General features: G+C 49.1%; 1 protein-coding gene across 1 annotated transcript; it reads right to left on the reverse strand.

The window, feature by feature from the left end:
- Positions 1-22,362: 22,362 nt before the first annotated feature.
- Positions 22,363-26,651, reverse strand: LOC138730126 (F-box only protein 2-like). Its single transcript, XM_069874990.1, has 5 exons — positions 26,378-26,651; positions 25,136-25,262; positions 24,943-25,038; positions 24,440-24,575; positions 22,363-23,968 (listed from the first exon to the last, which is right to left on the reverse strand). Exons 1-5 carry the CDS (start codon positions 26,625-26,627, stop codon positions 23,834-23,836), a joined length of 744 nt encoding a protein of 247 aa, XP_069731091.1. The 5' UTR covers positions 26,628-26,651; the 3' UTR covers positions 22,363-23,833.
- Positions 26,652-27,445: the final 794 nt, after the last annotated feature.

The following is a 27,445-nucleotide window of genomic DNA, read 5'->3' on the forward strand; positions in this document are numbered from 1 at the left end:
GGCTCCACTTGGCTGCAAAACGCTCTCCTGTGACTTGGCCTCGATCATGGAGGAGGAGGAGGGTGCCTGTTTACACCAGCTGTGGTGCTGACCTAGTAACTAGGAAGTAGGGGGTTTGTTAAAGAATGGAATCGGTCCAATTTGGTCTGTACAAAGCAGCTTTTTTAAGCCGGTCCTGCTATGCGAGTTGAAAAACAGTGCCGAAATAAAAAAAAAAAATCTCCATCAAGAGGAGATCTTGAAGATTTTATCCTAATCATGTGAACGCTTTCTGCATTTATAGCGTTACTATAATGAGTACATGTCAAAGGCTTTGCTGGAAAAGCCATTAAACCAGATTAGAGCATCTATCTGTACCATAAAAAGGTCCTTTTAGTACAACTGACCATAATTCCAGCTATCACAAAGCGAGAGACTCCTGAAATGCCCTGTGAGCGGCCGTTAAAACTGGGGAAGACACAGCCACAAGGTCTTGCTTTGATTGTTTTCAGTGTGAAAAGTACTTTGACCCTTGGGCTGTCGCTTCTTGGGGAACCTCTGCCTAAAGGAATTAATGACCTCTCATTAAACCAAGATAAGGGTCAGCTCAATTCCCAGCCGGCTGTGGGAGGAGAATGAAGGCAGCGTTGTGTGATGTGCTGTATAATGCGACTTTCCCTTGGTTCCTGGACCTGTCTCCAGCTCCCTGAACACCACATTGATCAAGCAAAGGCTGGTGTGACCCAGGGTCAGAGAATCATAGAATCACCAGGTTGGAAAAGACCCACCGGATCATCGAGTCCAACCATTTCCATCAATCACTAAACCATGTCCCTCAGCACCTCGTCCACCCGTCCCTTAAACCCCTCCAGGGAAGGTGACTCAACCCCCTGTTCCAGTGCCCAATGACCCTTTCTGTGAAAAATTTTTTCCTAATGTTCAGCCTAAACCTCCCCTGGCGGAGCTTGAGGCCATCAGGCATCAGCAAAGCTGGGGAAAAGGAGTTTACAGAGACCTGGGTGTAAGCACCAGATTGAGGCAGGTTGAGAAACTTTGGTTTCTTTGGAGTTCTAACAATCAGAACGTGCTCTTTTCACTGCAACAATTTATTTTTATATCCAAATCCCCTCCTATCTCCAGCAGATGTATGTTTTTAAAAAAAAAATAAATCCTTCCCTATCTCTGGGACTTTAGCTTAGCTGAAATTACATGTTCACCTACAGGAAAATAACAGGAGGAGAAATACCTAACCACCCTGGTCGTGATTCCTCCCCCATCCTCAATGAAGCAGTGGGGATGGAGGGACAGATGCCCAGGGCTGAAGGAGCTACGGAGTGGCTGAGAGCTCACATTAGCATCAATGCTTTTGGGTTTTTGCCCTAGTAACAATTCAAACACCAGCCCCCAGCTCCTTGTTTTGATCCTTTTGAGCTGAGAATATAAAACAAGTGCTCCTCCATATTCAACAGATGCATCTGAACAAGGTAGAAAGGGGAGAGAAAGTGCCAGATCCTTTAACTTCTTTGAAGAACTGAACATATGAAAGAATGCTTTTTATTTTAAAAGAGGGCGGGGTGTGGAATTAGCAGGGTTTAAAAAATCAAGAAAGAAAAGGGGGAGGGATGCATTTTTTAACCTGCAATTGTTCTCTCTGCACTCGTTTCACTACTCCAGAAGACGTTCCTTGTGCTGGGACTCCTCAAAGGGTTTTTCACTGTTGTCCCCACAATCTTTGGCCATGATGTGTCTTTGTTGCCTCTGTGCTTTATTCTCCATCCCAGAATGAGATACAGCCCTGGGAAGAGACCTGGCTTTGCCATTACGCTCCTACCACATGGTTCATGCCAGCACAAAGCTCTGGGAGTTTTGATTTTGGATTTTTGCCCCATCCCTCCTTTGTCCGCGTGTCTTCAGCCACCTATTTCTGCTATGATGATTCTGTTTCAGCCTTGATCAATCAAGCATCGCAAGCACCGTGTGGTGTTTGAGCTGCCCGCTCTGGTCCCACAACAGGGTTTGTTTAGACAAAAGCTTCACACAGGCAGATGGTTTCCCTGCTGTCTTCAGTTCTGGTGGTTTACCTTGAACATCGTGCTTTTAATGCATCCTGCTTTGTTCGGAATAATTTGTCTTGCAGTCTCCACCTTGTGCTCCTTTCCCTTGCTGATAGCCCCAGGTTGTGTGTCGGAGATAAGCATTTGGGAGGGTGTCTGTCTCTTCATCCTTAAACAGATGTTGATGCTATCTGAAAAATATGCATTATATTACCAAACAAATCATAGAATCATCAGGTTGGAAGAGACCCACTGGATCATCAAGTCCAACCATTCCTATCAAACACTAAATTATGTCTCTCAGCATTGCGTCCACCCATCCGTTATCAACCAACTGCGCTTAGATTCGGGGGCACCTATGATCACCCCCACTTGAGGCAAGACTTGCTGGCTTAGCAGAGAAACTGAATTGTTTTTCCAGTGCTTTGGTTGCATGTATAAATTATTTTATAGCCCGGTTGGGAAATTCTAGTGTTGTTTATCAGTCCTTTCAATGCCGGCGTGGGAGGGTGACTGGCTATTAAAGCGAGGGCGGCGATGAGAGCGGTCACTGGGCAGCAGCGCGGTTTGCAAGAGGTCAGGTTGCTTGAACAGACGTGCAAATTACTGTTGGGCTGTGCTGAATCCCAAAGTAGGTGGAATCCTTCCTTGAGAGAAAACACCAGGACAAGCCCCATTACTGCAGCGCGCTGAGCAGTGACTCTCAAGTGCTTTTGCGCTTTATTTGCTTCCATTTACAGTCAATTGACTGACCCGCATTCTGCATCGACAGCGATGGGATTGGAGCTTAATGAGAGCATTTTAAAATGCTCTGCAGCTGCCCCGGTGGCTGTTAACGCTGACCCGTACGAGCACCTTGTAGCTCCAGGACCCTCTGGGAGTGGAGCTGGCATGGGTGGAAGATGCAGCTGTGGCTTTGTCTCCTGAAGGGCTCGCTCCCAGCAGACAACTGGTGTCCCAGGGCAGGTGGGAGCCCAGCTGCTTAGAGTTCTCCTGTTTCTACACCATAACAGCTTGCGCATCTGCAATATTCCGCTGCAAAGTTATTCCAGAGGGACTCCCAGCAGGGGCAGAAGGTGCTGCCGCAAGCAGGTTTACGTCCGTGCCAGCTTTAGTTGGGAAATGCAGAGCTGTGGGTTTCTTCCAGGCTGCCTCAGTGTGGGAAAAGGCAGCAGGTCCCAGCCCTTGAGAGGCAAATCGCTGTCACGAGGCGTCCCGCTTAGGCACAGAGCCAGGCGGAGGGCTCCGAGCATCCCTCATCTGACTGTTGCTGGAACCAGCCTTGGCAGGACAAGCACAACTTAGAGCTGAAACCAGTGAATGATCCCCTTGCTACTACTGCTGTGTAACACAAAAATAAACCACTTTTTATATATGAAAGACTGCAAGGTAATTAATATCCTAGCCATTAAATTCCACTGTAGTATACTCGGTGTTAATAAGCTAGCGAAGAGCTCTGCTTGAAATTAATAAGTTGCAAATGACCCAAGGGCCGCTGCTTCATGCTTGCTTTTTTCCCCATTTACCCACCCAAAATTACAGAATTTAAATAGAAAGACAATTTTCATTTATGAGCTAGTATCATTATTCATAACTGGAGAGTTGTAAGGAATAAAAAGCCTTTCCGGTTAATTAGAAACTTCAGCATCTCGGGGAAATTTGCAAGAGAAGAAAATCTGAGCTTGATTGAGGTGCGCAAATATAAAGCACAAATCGAAAGGGTAATGTAATTTCTGCAGAAATTTCAGAATGCTTGATCCTGAGGGTCTAGCTCTCCTCTGCAGGCCAACGATCTCGCTGCAGGGAGCGTGGAGCGTGCCAGGAGGGAGAGTTACTGGATAGCAAAGGTGATTCCCCATCTCCTCACTGCTCTCTCTCAGGAGAGAAAGGTGGATGTGCTCCAAGATGGAAAAATGGGAAAGAATGGCCTGATCAGCTTCTGATTTGCAAAAGGAGGCAGTTCATTTTGCTGGTTGTGTCATACAACTTTGGAGCTCTCAGAGAATCATGGAATGGTTTTGGTTGGAAGGGAGCTTAAGCCCATCCAGTTGTTCCAAGCCCCATCCAACCTGGCCTTGAGCACCTCCAGGGATGGGGCAGCCACCGCCTTTCTGGACAACTTGTGCCACTGCCTCACCACCCTCACAGGAAAGGATTCCTTCCTAAGATCTCATCTAAATCTCCCCTTTTTCAGGTGAAAACTATTCCCCTCGTCCTGTCCCTGCACTCCCTGACCAAGAGCCCCTCTCCAGCTATCCTGGAGCCCCTTTCGGTACTGGAAGTTACTCGAGGTTCTCCCTGGAGCCTTCTCTTCTCCAGGCTGAACAATCCCAGCTCTCTCAGCCTCCTCTTGTAAGGCTCCAGCCCTTGGATCATCTCCGTGGCCCTTTGCTCCGGCACTGCTCTGCTTGATCTGCCCTTGGAGAGCTGCTTGCAAGGGAGCAGGAGGAGAACTGGGCAGCTCCTTGTGCTTGGAGTCACACAGCTGAGACTAGTGGGTCAAAATCCCCTCTCCTCTTTCCAAAGGGGCAGGATGGGAGAAACGTGCAATGTTTGTGTGTGTAACTGTGGCTTTTTTTCTTGTTCTCAGAGTTTCAGCCTGCTATCCTCTGCCAGCAGCAGAATCTCTAATTAAAACAAATTAGGGAGAGAAGACCTAGAAGTAGAGAAATGCCCTTCTAATTAGGTGGCTTGCTTAGCAGGAGAGCTGGCCTGTGGTTTTGTTGGTGTCATTTCTAAGAGAAGGTGGCATTGCTCAGAGATGCTGGGAAGAGAGAGAGGGAGCAGTCTTGGAAACCTGAGTTGTTTGATTTGTACCCATTGTATGAGTTTGGATTCCCTCTATGCCCAAAGTATCAGCCTGATGCCTGTATTAATCCTGCTTTTTGCACTCTCTCTAAAAAACTGGTGTTTGTACTGAGCTGCTGTGTGCAAAAGCATCTCTAATGTTCTGTGCAATCCCCCTATAGCTCCAGATGCTCATCTTCTTTTCTTTCATCCCTACCTTATCCCATAGGGACAATTAGGGAAGCACTTGTAAATTCATAATTATGGACCTTTTCAAACCTAGATTAGTTTCTCCAGTCTATCAGGTGAATACATATTTATAAGTGTTCTTAAAAATGCGCCATCCTTCACTCAATGAGGTGTAATGAATCCATCATGTAAATACATGCTCAGGTGCAGAATGGAAAAATCCTTAGGGTATTTTTTAAGATTATTACAGGGATGTTTCTTGAGTAGCTTGGCTTCTCTCAAAAGTGATAATAAAAGTGATTTAACTATATACAATGCACAGATCACCTAATGGATGTTTCTACTCTATCAAAAGCATACGGGTGCTCTTCAGGCAAGCAAGGTCGTTCTCTTATCTCTGCAGCTTGGTTCACGTTAAGACCAGTAAGTTAAAAGAACTTAAGGAATAACTCGCCTATGCTGAGATCAGACTCTAAAGAGTGCTTCTTCCAAGAGTGCCTCTTTCAAATGCAGAACAAAAAAGCCAGTTACAGATACAAGAAATGGTGTTTGAGATGCCTGGATCTGGGATTTCTTGCTATCTAGTCTCTTCTCTGCTCTGGGAAGACTTAACTCATTGCTCTCTCCAACTCCCTGAAAGGAGGTTGTGGAGAGGAGGGAGCTGGGCTCTTCTCCCAAGGGACAGGGGACAGGACGAGAGGGAATGGCCTCAAGCTCCGCCAGGGGAGGTTCAGGCTGGACATTAGGAAAAAATTTTTCACAGAAAGGGTCCTTGGGCACTGGAACAGGCTGCCCAGGGAGGGGGTTGAGTCCCCTTCCCTGGAGGGGTTTAAGGGACGGGTGGATGAGGTGCTAAGGGGAGTAGTTTAGTGTTTGATAGGAATGGTTGGACTCGATGATCCAGTGGGTCTCTTCCAACCTGCTTATTCTATGATTCTATAGTCTCCAAAAGGCTGATGGGTGCCACTGTCCCAGTGGTTCTGCTGCATTTCATGTGGGAAGCTGATGCTTGAGAGGGCTCTGACTCTGGAGGAGAATCTGTAGGGGGGCTTGCAGTGAGAACTGGGGTTTGTGACTGTTCCCCTGGTCAGCCAGACCTTCCTTTCTTCCTCTGTGTGAGCAGTTCTGAGCTCTGCTAGGAGACACGATGACCAAGAACGAGTAGCCTCTCCTCTAGGGAAGGCGTTGGGTGTAGTCGGCTCTCAGGAGGAGGCTGGTATTTGTCCCCATCATTGGCTCCAGTGCTGACTCGTGGGTAGCCTTGAACAATCAGTTCTGGTTTCCTTCTTTGTACTGCAATTTCTCTGACTGCAGAACCTGGTATTTATTACTGGTTGGAGTAGCTTAGCTTTTTTTCTACTCACAATGTTAGTAGTGAATCTTAAAATAACACCTAGGGTATGTCTCTGGGACATACCCGTGATTACGGTTAATCAGGGCTGTAAGTGCTTCATTGAACTGATGCCAGGGCACTCGCTCACACTCAAAGTCAAACCTGCCTCTCAAATCCTCCTGCTACTATGCGGAGAATACGCTTCCTCCAGGTTGCTGAGTGCCAGGGGAGAGGAATACTCCGTACCACTGCTAGAAATGAGCTTTTCTCATCGATAAGCCAAGTTAGGAAAACTTGCAGACTGCTATCCTGACCTTAATTAATAGAATCTATTCTACTTTCATTGCATGCCGCTACTTAATGTCTTAGAAAGGAGGAGGCAATTATTCTGGAGTGTTAACAACTATCCTAATTTAATGTTGCATGTGCTAGCTGATGCAGAAAGAAATCGGGGATTTTATGACTACAACCCTCTGGAGTCTGCCTACCAAAAGGGAAAGGACTTTTTTACCCTGAACAAATGGAGCATATTTTGTAAAGCAATGAGTCAAGAAACGCATGAAAAGGGGGCAAAACATTTTTCTCCCATGGCCTTTTTCTTGCAGATTCATTAATTGCTACGTGCCACAGAACAGAGCGGTTCCTCCTCGTCAAACCAGCAGGAGGGAAATCATATCCTCAGCCCAAGTATTTGCAGGTGAATCCTGTGTATGTGGCAGCCTTTGTGATGCTGAGGTACCACTCTGCTTTCAGGGGACGTGCAACAAATCCAGAGATGCTCAAGCCGAAAGATTGCGTGCAGCTTGGAAAAACTTGGCGTGCATCTAGTCCAGACTGAGCTTGTGTGAACCCTGCACTCATTAAATTCGTGAGCAACTGTGCATGCTGCACATTACCACTTGCCACCAGCCACAATCCCTGGGTTTAAAATGAAAAGAAGTAAGGTACCTGAGCGTGGGACTGCGGGGCAGTGCAGAGAACACACAGGGGAGGTATCTCCTTTCTTCCTGACAGCCCTTTTCTCCTAAACTGCTCTCCTATACCTCTCTGGAGGTATTTTGTTTTAAGCCATGGTGCTATAGTTCTCCTTGGCAGATGAGATCAGCTCCCGGCGCTGACTGCCAGCAGATCTTTCCCCAGCGATCTTTTTCTCCTTTTATACTGCCCTGTTAAGTTTGCCTTGAAAAAATTACGATTTCTGATGTTACAGCCTGAAGATGTTGCTGAAAAGTTTCATTAATTGTTACAGCTTATTCTGGTTTTAATTACTGCATTTTTTTTTTTTTTAGTGTAGGCTGAGCTTTCTGTAACGTGAATCTGTTTGTGTTCCCTGTTTTCTTCACATAAAGCAAAGTGCTTTACCATCTCATTCCAGTGGACTTCATAGAGTCAGCTGTGGGGGCAATATTAACTACCCTTTGTAGTTAATTATGTAATTATTTCTTTTTATGTTCTTTGCATTGGGAAGCTCAGGAAAAAAGAACAACCAGGAAAGTCAAGGTTTTGAGGTGGGAGCAGTTGTGTGCAAAACCTCATCAGCTGCTTTCGTGCACTGCTGATCTGAGTTGCCACAGTGGGATGCAGCAGGCTGCATCCAGAGCTGGGGCACAGCACAGCCAGCACCAGTTTCCCTGCTCCCTCTTCTCTTTCTGCTCCTAATATTAGAACATCAATGGTTTTCATTCCCCACCATCGCCCCAGACTCAACCTGACGGTAAAGTGAGCAAGCAGGGGAGATGGAAAGAAATTGCTGGCAATAGTGCTGTGGCCAGGTACTTATTAAAATCTCCTCTGACTCTCACAATGACCGTTAATGACTAATTAGTTGTGTTCCCAATGCCCCTGCTGCAGTAGTGATTAATTTAATGAGCCTCTCCACCGCATGCAGTACCCATACAGAAAAGTGGGGTCTGCTTGGCATGCAGATGCCAGCAGCCGAGGAGGAGGGTGTTCTGGTTGGTGTTCTGGTTGGACTCAATGATCCGATGGGTCTTTTCCAGCCTGGTGATTCTATGATTCTGCTGTACCCACGGCCGGTGATGGCTCTGGAAGTCGGTGAAGCCAGCTCCGCTGCTCCAGGTCTTGTCCCTGACAGCAAGGAGCGTGGGGTGCTGGCTGCTCTCCTGCCCCAGGACAGGGGGAGCAGGCAGGAGGTGACTCGCAGCGTGCGTTTATAGTGGCCCAAGTGCTCCTCTAGCTCCTGCTGTAATTTACTGAGGGCTCGTGGTTTATTAACTGTGGTGTTAGAATGATGGATGGTGCTTGTTTAATGCAAGCCTGCCTTTGCTGCGGCTTCTTCAACAGCTGCTGATTTGTTTTCTTCCCTCCTCTGCATCAGAGCTGGGACCAGGCACCCTTTTCTCTGACTTTGCTACGGGCATGAGCTCATCCCTTTACTTCCCACTCCACTAGCCACCTCCTCTCCCCTTTGCCTTGGTAAAAGTCAGGTACAGGGCAGAGAGCTCTGCACGCAGAAGCAGGAAAGCCATGAGCGGGTGGCTAGTGGCCACAGGGCAGCATCCCATGGATGCTGGGGGGAAGAATGGGAGCAAGGCTGGGTGCCCAGAGCCAGTGCAGGGACTGGGTGCCCAGAGCCAGTGCAGGGACTGGCTGCCCAGGGAGGTGGTTGAGTCACCTTCCCTGGAGGGGTTTAAGGCACGGGTGGACGAGGTGCTGAGGGACATGGTTTAGTGTTTGATAGGAATGTTTGGACTCGATGATCAGGTGGGTCTCTTCCAACCTGGTGATTCTATGATTCTATGACAGAGCTGTCTCTCGGGTCTGCAGTGGCACCTCAGGAGGGGACCGCGTTCTACCCAGCGTTTGGAGGGCTTCCAGCCTGCTGGAAAAGAGAAAAGAGAATCTGCTGCCCTCCCAGCAGCTTGGCACAGGGCAGAGACAAGAACCAGCCCTGCCACGGGGGACAAAGAGGGAAGGAGCAATGACTGGGGGACAAAACTGGTGTGTGGCAGGAAAGCTTATTAATTGCTTGGCGGTTCTGTGTTACATGGCCCATTTGCAGCTTTTTCTTGTCTGTTTTGAAACTGTGAAATGAGGCACAGTAATCAAGGAGGGTTTTAATAACCATCCTGGCTCCGACATTTAAATTACAGATGGCATTTTCAATTAAACAGGCACTCTCGGAAGGTTTAATTTAGCTATCAGTTCTGCTCTGTTCTTTAAATGCTTTCTTAAAAACAGTGATGAATTCAAAACTTGCTCTGAAGGGAGAGGAAGATGAGGAGGGATTGGAGCTGGTTGTAGAAGGGGAAGCAACTTCAGAGGGTGCCGAGTGTGCAAAGGGAAACCAGAGACTGAGGAGGCGAGATATTCAACTCTCCCTGCACAGATTTGTGCACAGGATGCCTGACATCCTGCTCTTCTCAAGTCTCACTTTGTGTGCCTACACGCTTGCATGCACAGTCACAACACGGTGCTTCCAAACACAGCGACATCTGGACTCGAGCGCCGCATCTATGCTGCGGCTGATCAGGTGCCTGCGTGCACGCCTGCCTGCTTTCGCTCCTCTGCTCCATGCCATCTCTCTGATGGCAATATCTTATGTATAATCTGAGAAAACACGCCTGGCTGACATAATCTTGGTGTATACAGCACGGTGTTGCCAGCCTCGTGCCTGGCTGTACTCCATCTCCAAAGAGGATGGCTGTGCCGATGCTGAACAACCAGGCTGAACAACCCCACTCTCCCAGCCTGTCCTCCTACGGGAGGTGCTCCAGCCCTCGGATCATCCTTGTACACCCCTCTGGACCCATTCCAACAGCTCCACGTCCTTCTTATGTTGAGGATTCCAGAACTGGACACGATACTCCAGATGAGGTCTCACAAGAGAGGAACAGAGGGGCAGAATCGCCTCCCTAGACCTGCTGGCAGAACTTCTTCTGATGTGTCTTGAGGTGAGAGAGCTGGGGGTGTTTAGCCTGGAGAAGAGGAGGCTGAGGGGAGACCTCATTGCTCTCTATAACTACCTGAAAGGAGGTTGTGGAGAGGAGGGAGCTGGGCTCTTCTCCCAGGTGACAGGGGACAGGACGAGAGGGAATGGCCTCAAGCTCCACCAGGGGAGGTTTAGGCTGAACGTTAGGAAAAAATTTTTCACAGAAAGAGTCACTGGGCACTGGAACAGGCTGCCCAGGGAGGGGGTTGAGTCACCTTCCCTGGAGGTGTTTAAGGCACAGGTGGACGAGGCGCTGAGGGACATGGTTTAGTGTTTAATAGGAATGGTTGGACTCGATGATCCGGTGGGTCTCTTCCAACCTGGTGATTCTATCATTCTATGTAGTCCTCCATGGCAGAGCTCATCATCCCTTGGGTTAGAAATGTCTCCTGTTACCTCCATCCCCAGGTGAAACAGCTGGAGATACAGGGCAAGGACACCTTGTGGTGCTGGTGAAGGAAACTTATGTCAAGCAGTGCGATTTGCTGACGTCCTGCTTAGGTCAGAGCTTGAAAAGTGGATGGGGTTGGGAGCTGAGATGTTGATAGCCGGCTCTGCACACTGTGCTGCTGCAAAACCTGGAGGGTGCAGCTCATGTGAGGGTTTAGTTCAGGTGGACTCAGCTGATGTGTGTGCTTCTGGTCCTCGGCTGGTCCTTCTGCAACAGATGAATGTTGCATAAATTAAGGCCACGGTCCTGGGCCTTTCTTTGAGGAGCTGTTGTGGCACTTGGAGGTGAGTCTTTCCTGCTGAGGAGAGCGTCTGCTTCCTCACAGCTGTCACGAGGAGCCCCTGTATTTCTCTCCAGCGTAAAACAGAGCTGGATAATTTCATCACTGCTAATAACATTTCTAGCGAGGCAAGCTACAATAATGATAAGGGTAATTGAATCTCATGCTTCAGGGATAAGCAGAGCTCAGGAGGGGGATCAGGGAGGAATTCATTTCCCCCTTCCCTGTGGAAGCTGCTTTGCACCGTTGATCATTCGTGTTGAAAGGCTGATGCTTTCCCTGGCCCAGGGGCTGAGCTGACCCTAACAGCTGGGCTTCGGGAGATCCCTGTTGTCTGTCCTGGTGCTCTGGTCTGTGGAGAAGGCTGAGCCGGCTTTTCCTGCAGTCGTTCCAGGAGAAAGTTGAGGGTTATCAGGCGTGTGCCGCTGCGTGCCGAGAGGCAGCGTGTGCAAGTGGGCAAGGGTGCCAGGAGCAGCGCAGCTGGCTTGCTCTAGGAGAAGCCTTTGAACAACTAATAGTTGTAAATTGTTTTAAGTCTAGAGCGCTGCTTTGATTTTTAGCTCTAGAGGGATGAGTTAACCCATAGGGACGTGCAGTTAAGTGCAGAATATAAAGCCAGGCTGCCCTAAGAGTTGCCAGGAGAGAATGGCGGGGGGTGGGGTTGGAACTGGATGATCTTTAAGGTCCCTTCCAACCCAAACTATTCTATGGTTCTATGATCCATGCCCTCTAGCAGTGTCACTCCTTGTTCATCAGCCAAAATCTGGGTCATGTTCCAATCGCCTGCGTGCTGCTCTGTGCCAGCATGTCCTGTCTCTTCTGGGGCTGAGTGCCTGCGTAAGACAGTGGCACGTCTCCTGTAGTCCCATGCATGATGGCTTTAACATGCATGTGCCAGGAAGCATCTCAAGTTTGCTTCTCACTGGAGTTTTGCTCTTTTCTCTCCTTTTCTCCCTTTGTGCAAACACAGGTGTTCCAAGCTCTGCCTACTGCTTTTTATGGGGCATTTGCTGTTTTCTAAAGGTGCTGTTCATCCTTATCTAGTGATGCGCAGATACACATAGGGTAATTTCTCCAGGCCTGTTTCCAGGCTCAGCTGTGATAGTGTCAAGTAGTTAATTGGGCTCTGTGGCATCTGAGGCCAGCTTCAGACTCCTGATTACCCGTGCGGATGAGGCAGGGAGGTGCTGCTGTGCATGTTGATGAAGACAAGCTTCCTGTGGGAACCTGCTGGGCTGGGCCAGGGCGATGAGCAGAGGTGAAGGTGAGACCCAGAGAGAAGAGTGATGGCCAGTGTCTGCGGAAGAACGGATCAGAGGGTGTGAATTGCACAGCAGCAGTCAGATGTGGCTGTGGAACAGAGCCTAGTAAGCAGGGCAGCCAGCTGTAGCAAAGTCCTCTCTCTAGGTCACCGTAGACAGAAGGACACTGTGGGTCTCTCCTGGTATGCTTCATCCCCTGTATTGTGCTTTGTCTGCTTTTGTTCGTGCTTGCTGTGCAAGACCTGCTTCATTAAGGTGCAAAACTCAGCAGGACTCTTTCCCAGGAAAGCCTTCTGAATTCATAAAATCATAGAATCATAGAATAACCAGGTTGGAAGAGACCCACCGGATCATCGAGTCCAACCGTTCCTATTCTTTTGAAAGACAAGAGCAAAGTGAATCAAGGTGTGAAACTTAGTCGCAGTCCTATCTCCTCCTACATGAAATCATTAGACTTATGATGGTGTAAATGCAAAGGAAGAGGCTTGGCAGGAGCAGCTCCCAGTGTCGTGTGGGATAGAGGTCACTACCCAGCCCTGTGCCACTCTCTTTCTGCCTGTGTGAGAGATGCCTTCCAGACACCCCAGGGTATTTCTCAACTGTTTCTCTCTCTGCTGGGCATAACAACCATTTCAGCTGCTTTCTGCCACTCAGACGTGCGGCAGCAATGTGCTTGAGGAGGGAGAGGTTGTGTGGATTCCCATCTGACACCAACTGGGTGTTCTTGTTGAGGGAGGTAGACCTTGACACTAGTGGGGCTTGGAAATGAGATGAAATGTCATTCATCTTGCATGCAGGCAAAAAGCACGGTAAATGAAAGGATTAGGTGGAGTATGCATGAAGGGAGAGCTTGTCCCGATCAATAATTCAAAAATTTCCAGGCAAGTGAGAGATAGGGCTGCATGTATAAAGCAGTTACTTGAGGCTTTGAAAAGGAAAGTGCAGCAGCAAAAAAAAAAGCTTCAAAGAAGCTATTAAAAAGACTAGATTGTTCAGATTTACTGGTTGCACTTGAGCTGAAGGTTTCAGTTGCATTTAACTGGAATGTGTGCATGTATAGGAGCTCCTGGTTACTTCTGTTCAAATTGCTTTAAGCTCTATCCATGTTGTGATAGCATAAGGGAGAATAAAAAACTAAGATAACCCTCTCCACTTAGAGGAATGGCTTTGGCTTACTGGAATATTAACAATTCTAATGGCTTTTCTTAATGTTTGCTGATTGTGGCCAAACTTGTATTCCACATGGCCACGTGCTGTGCTAGAGGCTGGAGGGAGCAGCACGATGAGGCTTGGCTGGGGAGGCAACGTGGTTCAGAAAATGGGGCTGTAGGCTTGGAATTCTTGGCTGTACTCACAGGCTTCCTATGAGACTTCTAGCTAAGGCAGCCTTATGCCTCCACCACCCCTGTGCTAAACCAGGGATAATAGCTCATGGAAAGTAATAAAATCTGGTGATGGTTCAGAAGGACGTAGGTATTTCATGGCCCTCATTCCCAGGGCAAACACTATCTAGATACAGATTAGGAATTGATGCAGCCCATGCTTTTTATTTTCTGAAAGAGATCTTGCCTTTCAGGCTTGCGTGCCTGTATCAAAACCCCTTTCCCACCTCTTTTCCATCTATTCTGATTCCAAAACTCTATTAAGAACAGAAGCGTTGACCTTCATACTCATTCATCAGCAGCGTCTCCTTTTCTGAAAGGAGCGTGTTAAACAGCAGCTTCTCATTTCTTCGAGCTGAAACACCCAGTGGCAACAAATCAGTATCATTTCCTTTGTTTTGTTTGGTTTTCCTTATAATCTCTGCTACCATCAAAACTTCCATAAAAGAAAAAAAATCCTCTGGTGCTTCAGCTGTACCGTGACAGCTTCTCATCACTCACCACCCGGGGTGGTGCAGCCCATGCTGTGAGAAGCAGCGGCAGAGCGGTAGCGACAAGTGTTGGTGTTCCTTTCCCTCTGGGACAGGCTGATGTTATGGGTTTCGACTCGGACATCCCAGCAATCAGCTCCCAGTGGTGCCATCTAGGAGCTGGTGTACCCTCTGGGGACCCCCCAGAGCCAGGAGTGCTGGTCGATCACCCCAAACGAGGTGTCGGAGCTTGGCAAGCAAGAAAGAAGGGTCAGCGTGCGTGTGCTGCTCTGGAGAAGCCTGGAGAAGAGGAGGCTGAGGGGAGACCTCATTGCTCTCTCCAACTCCCTCAGAGGAGGTTGTGGAGAGGAGGGAGCTGGGCTCTTCTCCCAAGTGACAGGGGACAGGACGAGAGGGAATGGCCTCAAGCTCTGCTAGGGGACGTTCAGGCTGGACATTAGGAAAAACTTTTTTATGGAAAGGGTCATTGGTCCCTGGCAGAGGCTGCCCAGGGAGGGGGTTGAGTCCCCTTCTCTGGAGGGGTTTAAGGGACGGGTGGATGAGGCGCTGAGGGACATGGGTTAGTGACTGATGGGAATGGTTGGACTCGATGATCTGGTGGGTCTCTTCCAACCTGGTGATTCTATGATCCGCTCCTTACCCTGCTGTAACCACGCACTTGGCCCCACCTTGGACATGAGAAGGTGCATTTTCTGATTCATTTCATTGGGTTGGATCAGTGAGTGCCTCCCTCCACTTCTCCCTAGCCCTCTCTCACTTCAGTGCCGTGTTTCTTGGCTTTATGTCCATGGTTTTGTTTGCTTGCAGCCGCCTTGCACAGGTTATTACACCTCTGGTCACTGCTGGGTGAGCTCAGACTTGACCCCGTCCCCAAGAGGGCGGTGGGAAGCGTGGACTGAGCTGTGCCCTCTGCCCTCCCGTGCCCTGGTTCCCATTGATGGGGGTTGACAGCGAGTTTGCGCCGTGCAGGATCGCGGGAACAAGCATCTCAAGCATCTGGAAAGGGCGACTGCTGCTTGATTTCTTTTAAATGTTGCTTGGAAACCAAACTCAATATTCCTGAACTCCACCAGATCTGCAGTGCAGCACTCATTGCACAAGGGGAAAGGAGATTTTTTTATTTTCATTATTATTTCCTACTTTTTTCCCCCCCCCTTTTACAAGAAATAACTCACTTTTCAGCTGTTGGAGAAGGCAGTAATTGATCTAGAGATTTGCAGCTTGCCTTCCGGAATGGTTTTATTCTTAATGTAGGAATAAAACTCTGTTAGGTCAAATACACAGCAATAAATACAAGAAGCACATTAGCTTTAATATATTGGATTATTCCACTTGGTGGTGACGGGGAAAAAAACAAGATTTAATTCCCCTGGCAATGCAGGCAAAGAAAATCGCTTTCCCTGCCTAGTTTTGTTTTTTGGGTTTTTTTTTTTTCTGTTAAGTCATTTTTGTCTGTCAATGCCAGTGCTGCAGGCTTTGACAGGGTTTAATTTTACTTTTCATTTTTTTAATGTGTTGTGAAAGTAAGAAGTATTTCCTCCAAGTAAATTGCCATAAATTCACTCAATGCCTTTTATTTCTAGCTGTTACAGATTCCTTCCCTGGTGGGATGTGGGGAGCTCTTGGTACTGTCAGAAAAGTAGGGATTGTCGTGAACTGGCAGGGTAGGGTGGATTTTAGCTTCACTCTGCTCTTGGAGTGGGACAGCGGGTTCCCTGGAGGTGTTTAAGGGACGGGTGGACGAGGTGCTGAGGGACACGGGTTAGTGTTTGATAGGAATGGTTGGACTCGATGATCCGATGGGTCTTTTCCAACCTGGTGATTCTATGATTCTATGACACAGCCGTTGCCCTTTTTTCAGGGGTGCTGGCGTTGCTTTCTGTTCCTACCCTGAACCTTCCCAGTTAGAACCAGGATTTGGTTTTCCATGCCAACTTTGTTGGTGCTGTATCAGCTGTTGCGTCTTTCCCTGTGTCCCACAGGCCAGCGGTGGCTTAGGGCTCCCACATGGTGGTGAATGTACTCAGCAGAGCATGAATTTCTCTCAAGTAGCGTGCCTTGCAGTGCTGAAGTCTTTCATCGAATCCCATAGTCATTCCTTGTGCCAAGCTTTCCCTTATTTTCCTGGGAGAGCAATGACATTAGATCTTTTTCCTACAATGCCTGCTTTTCCCAAAGCTCTATTATATCTCGGGAACGGGGCATCTGAGAAGAGGCAGGAATCATAGACTCGTTAAGCTTGGAAAAGACTGCTAAGGTTCTTCTCCCTCTGGACTCGGCCCTGGTGAGACCGCTCCTCGAATCCTGGGGTCAGTTCTGGGCCCCTCCCCACAAGAAGGATGTTGAGGCTCTGGAGCGAGTCCAGAGAAGAGCAACGAAGCTGGGGAAGGGGCTGGAGAACAAGAGGAGCAGCTGAGAGAGCTGGGGGTGTTTATCCTGGAGAAGAGGAGGCTGAGGGGAGACCTCATTGCTCTCTCCAACTGCCTGAAAGGAGGTTGTGGAGAGGAGGGAGCTGGGCTCTTCTCCCAAGGGACAGGGGACAGGACGAGAGGGAATGGCCTCAAGCTCCACCAGGGGAGTTACGCTGGACAATATTGCTTTCCATTGTGGCAGGCAGAAAGGCAGAAGGTGGTTCTGCTGTGGACCGGGCAAGTAGCTGAGAGACTGCCGCTGAGATTTAGCTTGGATAATGGAAAGGAAACATCTCCGTGTGGCGCAGGGCAGTCAGGAAGGACTTGCAGGGTTAAAGCCTTCATAGACAGAGACCTTTGAAAAAAGAGTCAATGAATCTGTGCCAGGAGAGCTGTGCAGATGGGGAGATGTCTGCTGTAGGCAGGACAAGGGGACTTATTGTATGCTGGGCTGGGTGAGTGGGGATGGTTTTAAAGCATCTCCTGGGTGCAAATTCGCAAGAGAGGCTGGCAAAAAGAGCAAGGTAGGAGTCTACATGTGGTTAACTGAGGCCTTGCACTGTATTCGTCTGTCCAGGCAGAGTTACCGCTCCAATAAGCAGGGCTCCTCCACCAGCACCTAGACTCTATCTGATTGCATTTGTCTAAGACGAGAAAGACTTCACAATAATCCTGCTGGCAATTAATTGGCTTTTGTTCAGCAAGAGCGAACAAGATCTCATCTTAATCTGTTTCATTATTTCTCCTTGTATAGCACAGTCAACACAAGATTAGGTTTAATTTACAAAAAAATGTGAAGTCATTACTCATATCTGGATCAGGATTTTATCTGCTTCATTTTGCAATGCTTCATGTGTCAATATTAACGAGAGGAGCTGCATGGAGTGTGGCGAGCTGGAAACGGCACTGCTTGACTTCAGGACCTTTTGGAAGGATTGCAAGTAGCAGAGCTTTGATATCATCCTTCCCGCTCGCATCTCCCGCCCCTCCTCAGAGAAGTTTTGTGCTCGGGAAAACCAGCCCGTTCCTGCAGGGAACCGCAGTGGACCATGATGTTCTTACTACCTGTCTCCTACCTCCTTGCGTGATAGCAGCCCTCGACGTACGTGTGGAAAAGAGCTCTGGGAAGCCAAAGGGAATGATGTGAGGTCCATGGCAATACCAGCCAGAGGTGGGTCTCTGTTACCAGCTGAGAGGTTGCGCCAGTGCCCTCTGTCAGTGTCCTAGGACGTCCTGGTCTTGGCAGTGCAGAAAGGCCAAATGGGTGGTTTCTGAAATGCTCTGTGTGGCTGTGGACGTGCTCACATGCCTGTGGGTTTATCTACCCCTGTGCATTTCAATGCACTCTCCTGGGAGCGCTTGTACAACCCACCCTGCTAGCCAGGCTCCCCTCGTACCCTGTCCCTGCCAGGCAGCTGGCTTGTGAGCAGGTCCTTCTAGCTGTAACATGCCCGGTGAGAGGCATAGAATCACCAGGTTGGAAAAGACCCACCAGATCATCAAGTCCAACCATTCCCATCAATCACTAAACCATGTCCTTCAGCACCTCGTCCACCTGTGCCTTAAACCCCTCCAGGGAAGGGGACTCAACCCCCTCCCTGGGCAGCCTCTGCCAGGGCCCAGTGACTCTTTCTGTGAAAAATATTTTCCTAATGTCCAGCCTGAACCTCCCCTGGTGGAGCTTGAGGCCATTCCCTCTCGTCCTGTCCCCTGTCCCTCGGGAGAAGAGCCCAGCTCCCTCCTCTCCACAACCTCCTTTCAGGGAGTTGGAGAGAGCAATGAGGTCTCCCCTCAGCCTCCTCTTCTCCAGGATAAACACCCCCAGCTCTCTCAGCTGCTCCTCTTGTTCTCCAGCCCCTTCACCAGCTTCGTTGCTCTTCTCTGGACTCACTCCAGAGCCTCAACATCCTTCTTGTGGTGAGGGGCCCAGAACTGACCCCAGGATTCGAGGAGCCGTCTCACCAGTGCCGAGTCCAGAGGGAATATCTCACTGGCAAAGCTTGCTCCCCTCCCTGCTTAGCGCTCAGCTCCGCTCCTGCTGCCGTTAGGTGTGTTCCCCCACGATCCATCAGTCTAGCGAGTGCTCTTATGGTTTTATTGTGGCCTCTCTGCCTTTCTGGGAACGCTCATTGCGCTGTGCTTAATGGGTCTGCACAGATAGCAGCTCCAGATGAGTTGCTCTAAGTGCCTGCGAGGGAGGTGAGCCAAGGGCACGTGTAATATCGCTGGGACTCTTCCCTTGCTGGGAAGGGCTGTTGAACTTCATGTGCAGGGAAGCAAAGTGCCTGGGCATGGTGCAGATGGGGGTGCAGACAGCCCTGCTGCTCTGGGGGTGATTCTTCCAATAATCATGGGCTGGATTAAAGTAAGAAGATACTCTACGAGGAAAGGAATGTACTGACTTGAGTGATTCTTTTAATAAATCGATGCCCCAGGATAGCGCTGGGCGAGTTGTGCTGCTTCCAATCAAATTTGAAAGGCAGGCATTGATCTGTGTTCAAGAAAGCTTTCACTGTTGTCTGTTTAGTGCATTGCAGTTGAAAAGACTGCCTGCATCCCAGAAAAGTGTGCTCCGAGCCTCCCTTGCCCAAGAGGCAGCTGTACTTCCAAGATGCATGGAGTGTCCCAGAGGGCAGGGATCAGCGTCAGGGTCTATGTAGCAAAAGCTGCTCTGCAAACCATGAATCATAGAATCATAGAATCACCAGGTTGGAAGAGACCCACCGGATCATCGAGTCCAACCTTTCCTATCAAAACAGCAGATGTTTCACAGATTCATGGAATGGTTTGAGTTGGAAGGGACCTCAAAGCCCATCCAGTTCCACCCCTCTGCCATGGGCAGGGACACCTCCCACTGGATCAGGCTGCTGCCTAAGGAGCTCAGCCCCTTGCGTAGGTGTCACAGGCAGCAGTTCTGCTTCCCAGCTTCCATGAGGCTTTCCCAGTGGAGCTCCCTATAAGGTGTTCTTTCCGTAACTCTGAAGTGCCTCCCCAGCAGGAAAGCGTCTTTAGGCTCTTTCCTTTCTCCTGATAGGTAAGGAGACTGAGAAGGACAGGGCAGCCGCTGCCCCTAGGACATCAGGAGGAACCATCTGGATGGAAAGAGAGGCAGGAATCAGGTTCGCTCAGTGCCAGCGCTGTTCACCCATGGACTTTGTTTTTCCTGGAGGTATCTGCATGGTGTAGGAAGGGGGTGTAATAAAGGGGGCATGGGAATGGCTCCATCTGAACTACAAGGGCAAGTGCGTGCCCAGGGGATGTTTCTTCATGAGCCCATTGTTTCCCACTTCTTCTGAGGTTTTGTACTCCTGACTTATCCTTGTGCAGGATAAGTTACAGGTTTTCCATCCTATACAGGACTATACTCAGCTTGGCTGCAGCTTTAGGCTGGAAGCCTCTGCTGCAAGTGTGGCTGATGCTCTGCTCTCCTGGCTGTCAGGAAGCGCTGTTCCCAGCCTCTACGAGCTGTTTGATTTAGAGGGAATCAATTCCTAAACTATCCTCCCTTTTACAACTAGCTAGAACAGCTGGGTTGCAAGCAGCAGGGATTTGTCAGTTAGGTTTTCTTCTCCCCCATTCCTCCCATCCCAGTCTTGAATGCCTGGTGTGGGAGCAAACTCCTCCATCTGTCCACGAACCCCCCCAGGTGGGTAATAATAGATGCTTCATATAGAAAAAATCAATTAGACTTGAGATGTATGCTAGTGCTTCCTTGCTGGGGCCCCATCTTACTCTGTTCTGTTCCTCTGCAAGAGACTTGCTGTCGAAGCTATTATGGGGGGAAAAAAAAAAAAGCCACCCAACCACCCTCTTACGTATAATGGCATTTATAGCAAGGATAGCTTTGTAGAAAAGAAAATTACAGAGGGATCTTGTACAACTGCAACCACCAAGATGTAATTGGTTACCCAGGACATCAGACGCCAGCTGCTGCGAGCAGGAAAAGGCTGCGCAGTCGCTGTATCTAGAGCTTCCCTTAGTGCCTCTTGAGTGTTAAAGCAGCCAGGGTAGGAGGTGTGTTCATGCCGGCGCCTTGGCCAAAAGTGAGTTGTTTGCGTCTTAAACTCTTTCTCCAGTTCTCATCATCCTGTGGTTTTGTTCCAGTGTGAGATGTCACAAGGACATTTCCATTCCCTGTGAGTGTAGCTCATGGCTGAGCTCAGTGATCTGCTCCAGAGATGCTTGAGGTGCACAGGGAGCCCTTTCTAAAGCTCTTGTTACCATGATCAGGACTGGGAGGAGACCCCTCTGGCACGCATGGTCCAGCAACATTCAGTTTCTGTGTGCTAATGCTCAGAACGCTAAATTCTCTGAGCCTGGGCGATGATCGGATCTGCTATAAGTTACCTGGGCACACATCTCTTTTCTGTCTGTACTGCACACCCCCCTGCATTGCTCCTGGAGGTTCCCAAAAGCTACTGCGTAGGATCACACGGCTGCTTGCTGGTGTTGAGTCCCCAGCTGTGTGTGGTGGTGCCCTGCAGTGGTTGGGAGCATTAATACATCTGAACAGTTCGAGCACAATTGCAGCACGACTTTCTGTATGAAATTGCATCACCTCAGTTTGCATGAAGGCTGCAACCCGTGAGAACCCGTTAACCTCCCGCACTCTCTTCATCTCGGACAGGTGAGTCGACAGCATCTTGGATTTGGATGTTTGTGTGCGGTGCAGATTTTGGTGTGTCCAGAGTTCTAGTCTTTGGTCAAAATTCAAAAGGCACTTGGAACAAAATATTTAGAACGTGGGTGAGGTATTTTTGCTCAAGTACCCAGGCACTTGCTTGCTTTGGGACTCTAGCACTGAGGTGGCTGAAGAGGAGGAGCAATCAATCACTCGCTCAAGGTCAGCGGCAGTTTTTACAAGAGCCTCTGCGGGGTGGAGGTAGCTGTTCTCTGCAGGGAAGCTGCAAGGTGCTGGGCATCTTGGAAAGCACCTCTTGGAGGGGTGGGAAGGTTGGGACAGCTTTGCAGGATGCCCCTTTGCAGGATGAAGGGGAATTGTGGTGGGAGAAGCCCCCAGGCAGCTGCGTGCATTTAGTGTTCAGCCTCGATAAGCCTAAAGCGGGGACCGTGGCCCTGCCCTGTATTTACAGGGATGCAGCATCTGAAGGCTCAGTCCTGGGGTTTATCCTGGCTGTGAGACGGTGGCTTAGGAACAGTTTGGTTTAAATATTGCATCGAGGTGTGGGATATCAATCCCCTCACTGTTCCAATTCCTTAGGGACAGATGGAGGCCTCATTTCTTCGGTGGGGCTGAGCTGGCAGCGAGTTGAATATTAACTAGCAACCTTGTCAGCTGCATGAAAGGCTGTGAATAAAGTGGCATCACGTGAAGGGGTAACGGAGGGGAAATTTTGATCTGGTTCTGGTCTCTCCTGGGTCTGAACCAAGGCTGAGCTCACAGCAGAGCTACAGTTACAGATGACCTGGAGGGCATGTGTCAGGTTCTGTAGGAGCCTGGGCCTCCTCCATGCCTTGCATGAATTCCCACTGTGTTTTAAGGGCACCTCTGCTGCTCTGCAAACCTGTTCCCCATGAAGCGCTTCCAGCAGGTTCAGGCTGCTGGCTCAGAGAATGAAGCATGTACCTCTTTCTGGGAGATTCATGGTGTTATACAGGACATAACGACTCCTGGTTTTTGGATAGGACTGGTTGCCATCGTTCCACATAATAGGAATTTGATAGGAACGGTTGGACTCGATGATCCGGTGGGTCTCTTCCAACCTGGTTATTCTATGATTCTATAATTCTAGAACTGAACAGAAGCAGCATGCTTAAGCACAGGACACAAACACCCAGCACACAAGGGAAGATCCACACACAATTGTGTCGTTTTATTATGTTTGCCTGGGCTCTGGCTTGGCACAGCTGTGGTTTGGAAGACCAGCGTGCCCGAGGCATCGAGGTGCAGCGCTGCAGGAAGCCCGATGAAGCAGAGGAAGCTCTCCTTTGGCTACAGGTAACACTAGCACACTGCACTTGTAACGATGCACTTTGATGCAAAGTGGCATTTCAGTAGGTACGCACTGGCAGCCCGGGAAGAGAAGACAGGCAGGTGGACACAAAAATATAAGTGCCTATCTCTCTAGGCAACACCGGCTCTATTAGGGGGATGCTCTTCTGAGAGAGCTGACGAGCAAGAACAGGCTTGGCTCAGGGAAGCTGAGATGTCTTTGTTCAGGATGATGGGTGACAGCCCTGAGCGGTATCGAGAGGCACTAGTGGGAGTGGGTACAAAGTGCTGCCTTGTCAGCGAGCATATGGAGTGGAGGCAGACGTGTACTTTTTGCAGACACTGTTAGTAGGCAGGAAGAACTGAGTTAAGTGGGGCTATTAACAGCTTTCTGCGTGAAGAATGTCTCCTGCCTGCAAAGAGTCAGATGCAGAGGATGCCCAGGGCGAGTGCTGCATGAGGCATGCAGAGGTCAGGGAAGGGGTAGATGAATTTTTTTCCTGGACCCCCTCTCCAGTTTGCTTCTAACCCCTTCCCCTAAGTTCTCTCTCTCTCCCAGCACTTACTGCCCGTTACCATCTGTCTGAGGGAGCCAAGTGAAGCCCTAGAGCAGGACACCAGAGAGACTTAACGTTCCCAACACTCTCCCTGATAAACAGATGCCGGGAACAGTGTAAGGGAGAAGGATCCAGCCCCTAATGCTTGGCATTATCACTAAAAGCTAAACTAACAGCACTTGACAGCCAAGCAATCGCATCTATTATTTATAAATGGGAGAAGCTAGGTTCTCGCTGCAGGCCATGGAAGCAGCTGGTGACAAATGTGACAGGGCTCTGTGTTTCCCTGGTACATTCTCAGACACAAGGTCTACGCTCTTCTTTCTTCCTTTTCCCCCACTCTTTAACTTCCAGAAAATATGCCCAAAGTCCTCCTTAGAAGTTAAGGGGTGTCTAGGTGTGGGAAGCAGGCAGGAGGGGTGTCTAGCTTGGGCTGGGTGCTAGAGGTTGGTGGCTGAGGAGAAGAGTAAGGTCTGCATGATTTTTAGGTCGTCTCCCGTCTGAGAGAGAACATCAGTGCAAGCAGCAAGGCTGAGTCTGATGCAGCGCACTCATCAATCTAATCGTGGTCTTTGCATTGTCCCCCTGAGGAAAGACAGGTGGTGGCTCCTGGCATCACACACACGCACGTTCATAGGCAGAAAGGCTGTATGCTCAACGGCCTGGAAGCAGCACCGTGCAGAAACCATCCAAAGGCCATGGGATGTCCTGAGGGAAGTCAGCTCCAGCATGCAGCCCCCAGTTCAGCACAGCTACGGCTCCACTGTCACGCTGCTGTTGGTAACACGTACACCATACCATCCCTTCCAGAACAGCGTGTCCTGGCCACCGTGTTCGAAGCGGACAAAGCGGACCCCAGGCCCATAGCTGGAAAAGGTGTGTGAAATCTTTGGGACAAGAGACAAAACGGTTGTTGGAAAGCGTCAAACCACGATGAAGCTACAGAGCCTTCAACCCCACCCGCCCAAGTCATACCTACCAAGTTGGGTAACAATGAAGATCTTTACAGTGGGAGTTATTGGGAGGAGCTTTGATCCCACTGCTGTTTAGAGGCCATTGAACCTCTCCCAGCTGGGCATCTCCTTCATCTTACACCCGCAGAGGTGGCCCAAGTTTTATGTAAGGTAGCCTTCCAGTGTAATCCCTTTGTGCAGTCACAGGCTCATGGCTCCACAGAACACAAGACAGAGCCTTCTCCTCCTCCAGGAGGACTCTCCTGCTTCTCTCTGCTTGATAGGAATGGTTGGACTCGATGATCCAGTGGGTCTTTTCCAACCTAGTGATTCTATGATTCTATGAAAATATTCCCAGCTCATGCAAGTTAGGTGTCACCTGTTTACCCCACGGCTGTAACTCACCTCAGTCCAGTTGGCATCGTTGTCCTGTGGGATGGCGATAGTCTCACTTCTGTACTCAGCCAGAACATCTTCATTCTCTGACAGCAGCTTCACGCAGACCTCGTAGAGGCAGCCGGCATCGCTGCGTCCTGCATACCTGCAAGGAGATCCAAGCCCTACCTATATGAACTCGGCAAAGAGCCAGAGCGAGCAACTGCTTCTTGATGATCGCAGGCTCTACCAATCTCATCAAGTCTTGGTTGGAAGTGGGAATCTGTAACGATCCTTACCCCAACCCACCACCTCCCCTCATCCACCACAGGAAACCAGACTTCAGAGGCTATAAGCACGAACAATTTGAAGCTTGTGGGAGCTGCCAGTGGTTCTGTAAGCCAAGCCCAAGCCCTGGCCCACATCTAGTGGATGTGGGAGCTGAGCTTTTAAAGCCTAGATACATGCCCTCCCTGCCCTTCCTTCTCTCTCTTGACTCTCTGCCTGCCTTCTGAGGCATCCCTGCTACTTACCAGTCTTTTACCACAATTTTTGGCTGGGTTGTATCCATCAGCTCTTCCCAGTAGCCCTCAGCCCGAAGGTCGATGACCTGAGCCTTTCGACACCACCTGAAATGCGAGAAGTTAATTGGTATCACAGTCTCTCCCAGGACCAGGGGAGCCAAAAACGTCCCCTTCCCTGAATAAGAGAAGAAAGCAGCCTTACTCATAAGAAGTAACAAAGTATTTATGGACTTCTTCGCTAGGGAATTCTTTCCCGAAGTCCCCAGGGAGCTCTTCAATTTTCCAGCCATCACCTCCATTCTCTACCTCTCCCCAGTGCTGCAAGTCTTCTGCAAATGGCAGAAAAGAGACTCAGATGAGTCTTAGTTTCTGTGACCCCTGGGGACCCAGACCCTCTCTGACTTGGGAAAGGGACACTGTTCGATGCAGCATTAATTTTGTATGTAGAGTAGGGATTTGCTTGTTAAGTAGAGCTCAGGTAAAAACCTTTAGTCTGGTTGAATGCAATATTAACAAACTTTACCATTACTCACCCAAATCACTGTGTGTGGGAGGGTTTATTTAAGAAAACACTTAAGAAAAGTGAAATTGTGTAGGTATTCTGAACTGGGGCAGCACTATGAGTGTCATAATCTAAGGAATAGCCCAGGGAGAGATGCTAATTGCTTTATTGCTAACTTGTCTAAATTGCTAAGTGGTATTTCTAGAAGCAGCTTGGCACTAAACACTGGACTTTGCTGGCCTTAGCCAGAGGGAACGTGGACATTGGGAAAAGCTTGCAGAAAAGTAATCTGTAAACAAAATGGGGAAGCTGTGTTGATATTGCTTTGGTCTCTGATGTGTGAAATGTATTTGTTGCTGCTTGGGTTATGAGGCTTGGTTACTTGCTTATTGCTAAGCACCCTGTAGATGTGGCAAATGAAGTCCATAGATTATCAGAGTAATGGCAAATGGGGTACGCGCACAGCTCTGTATCACGGGCTGGAGTAAGGAGGGTACAAACAAGATTTGCCTGAGCTGCTTCAAGGAAGGAAGCCTGAGGTGCCTGGTGAGCTAAGGGCAGACCAGCTCCTGCGTGGGGAAAGGCTTGATCATTCATCCCATGGTTTGGCAAGAAAAAATCTGGAAATCTACAAGCCAGTACCATTACTGCACCAGACACGGGCTCTGCAACAGACACTTTTGTCTCTCAAACGTGATTCTGATCCCTGCAGGGGCTTAAGTAAAGTTGATGTCAAGTAGAGCCCTCCGCAAAGGTTGATTATCAAAGGCATTCGTGTCCATTAAATGATTTCACTGCATGCATTAAGTGATTTGACTTGGGCAAGAAGAAAATGCTGTAACCCAATGGCAACTAAAGTTGTTTTTCCAAAGACTGGAGATGCCAAATTCCCTGTGACTGGTCATCTCTGAAATCTGAGGGCTTGTTATGCTTGTCTCTCACCTTCACCACACGGGTTCTTGATGAGATTCTTCCTTTTCTTACTCAGGAAGTAGAAGTTTTGCCAGTTCTCTGCATTCTCCTCTGACTCTGCTCCAGCGAGGCCTTCCTGCTGACACTTCAGGATCCAAAGTGCGGCTCCATCCACCAGGTTCTTCCACTGGCAGCAGACCAGGCGGCACACCAGCACCAAATCCACCGCAGGTATGGAAGCCAGGATTCTGATCAGGACTGCTTCGGGCAGGGACTCCATCCTCGGGCCAAGCTGGGTGAGGCTTTCTGAGAAAGAGGAGAAAAGCAGTGGTCACGCAGTGGTCCTTCAGAAGTGAGGCTCTGCGGTGATGTCAAACTCTAGTGCATTAGAAAAAAAGGGAAAATAATCACGTTATCCGAAAGCAGGATTTGGGTGGCAGAGATTGCTTCCTAATCTTAAGGCCTCTATGAAGTCAGTACCCTCAAGCATGTGAGCAGATCAATATTTTATGTTCCAGGTGAAGCCCTTAGTTAAATCCATCCACGAAATGCAAGCAGTTGACACCTGCAGTCGTGGACAGTTTGCCAGTTTCCCAGACTGGAATCAGTCCTTCCAGAAATCTCTGCTGCTGCAGAAATCTGCTTCTTAGTAACAACCTCCCCTGCAGAGTGAGGCATCTGGGTGTTTGTTCTGCCTTTATGAACATCACTGATAACAAATCTTCTCTTCTAAGCAGGGATAGGTCAAGAGGAAATGGCCTCAAGTTGTGCCGGGGAGGTTTAGATTGGATATTAGGAAAAAAAAAAATCTATACTGCAAGTGGTGAAGCCCTGGCAGAGGCTGTCCAGGGCAGTAGTGGAATCTCCATCCCTGGAGGGGTTCAAAAAACTCATAGATGTGGCACTTCAGGACATGGTTTCGTAGGCCTAGGGGTGTTGGGCCGATGGTTGGACTTGACAGTCCTGGAGGATTAGTAATTCTGTGATTCTATGAAATGCTGCAAAGCAATATCTAAGTATCAGTGGCGAGCATCTTGCCAACCGCATTTGCAGTGGTTCATTCTATACCTGAAAGGCTTTCCCTCAAGAGGCTACCAC

Source organism: Phaenicophaeus curvirostris, chromosome 22 (assembly GCF_032191515.1).
Source record: "Phaenicophaeus curvirostris isolate KB17595 chromosome 22, BPBGC_Pcur_1.0, whole genome shotgun sequence".
Classification (NCBI taxonomy): Eukaryota; Metazoa; Chordata; class Aves; order Cuculiformes; family Cuculidae; genus Phaenicophaeus; species Phaenicophaeus curvirostris.

Coding starts and splice junctions, on each gene's coding strand:
- LOC138730126 (XM_069874990.1), bottom strand. CDS start 26,627: ATGGAGTCCCTGCCCGAAGCAGTCCTGATCAGAATCCTGGCTTCCATA. Junction 25,039..25,135: donor TACTTTGTTACTTCTTATGA/GTAAGGCTGCTT, acceptor CTCGCATTTCAG/GTGGTGTCGAAAGGCTCAGG. Junction 24,576..24,942: donor AAAATTGTGGTAAAAGACTG/GTAAGTAGCAGG, acceptor ATCTCCTTGCAG/GTATGCAGGACGCAGCGATG.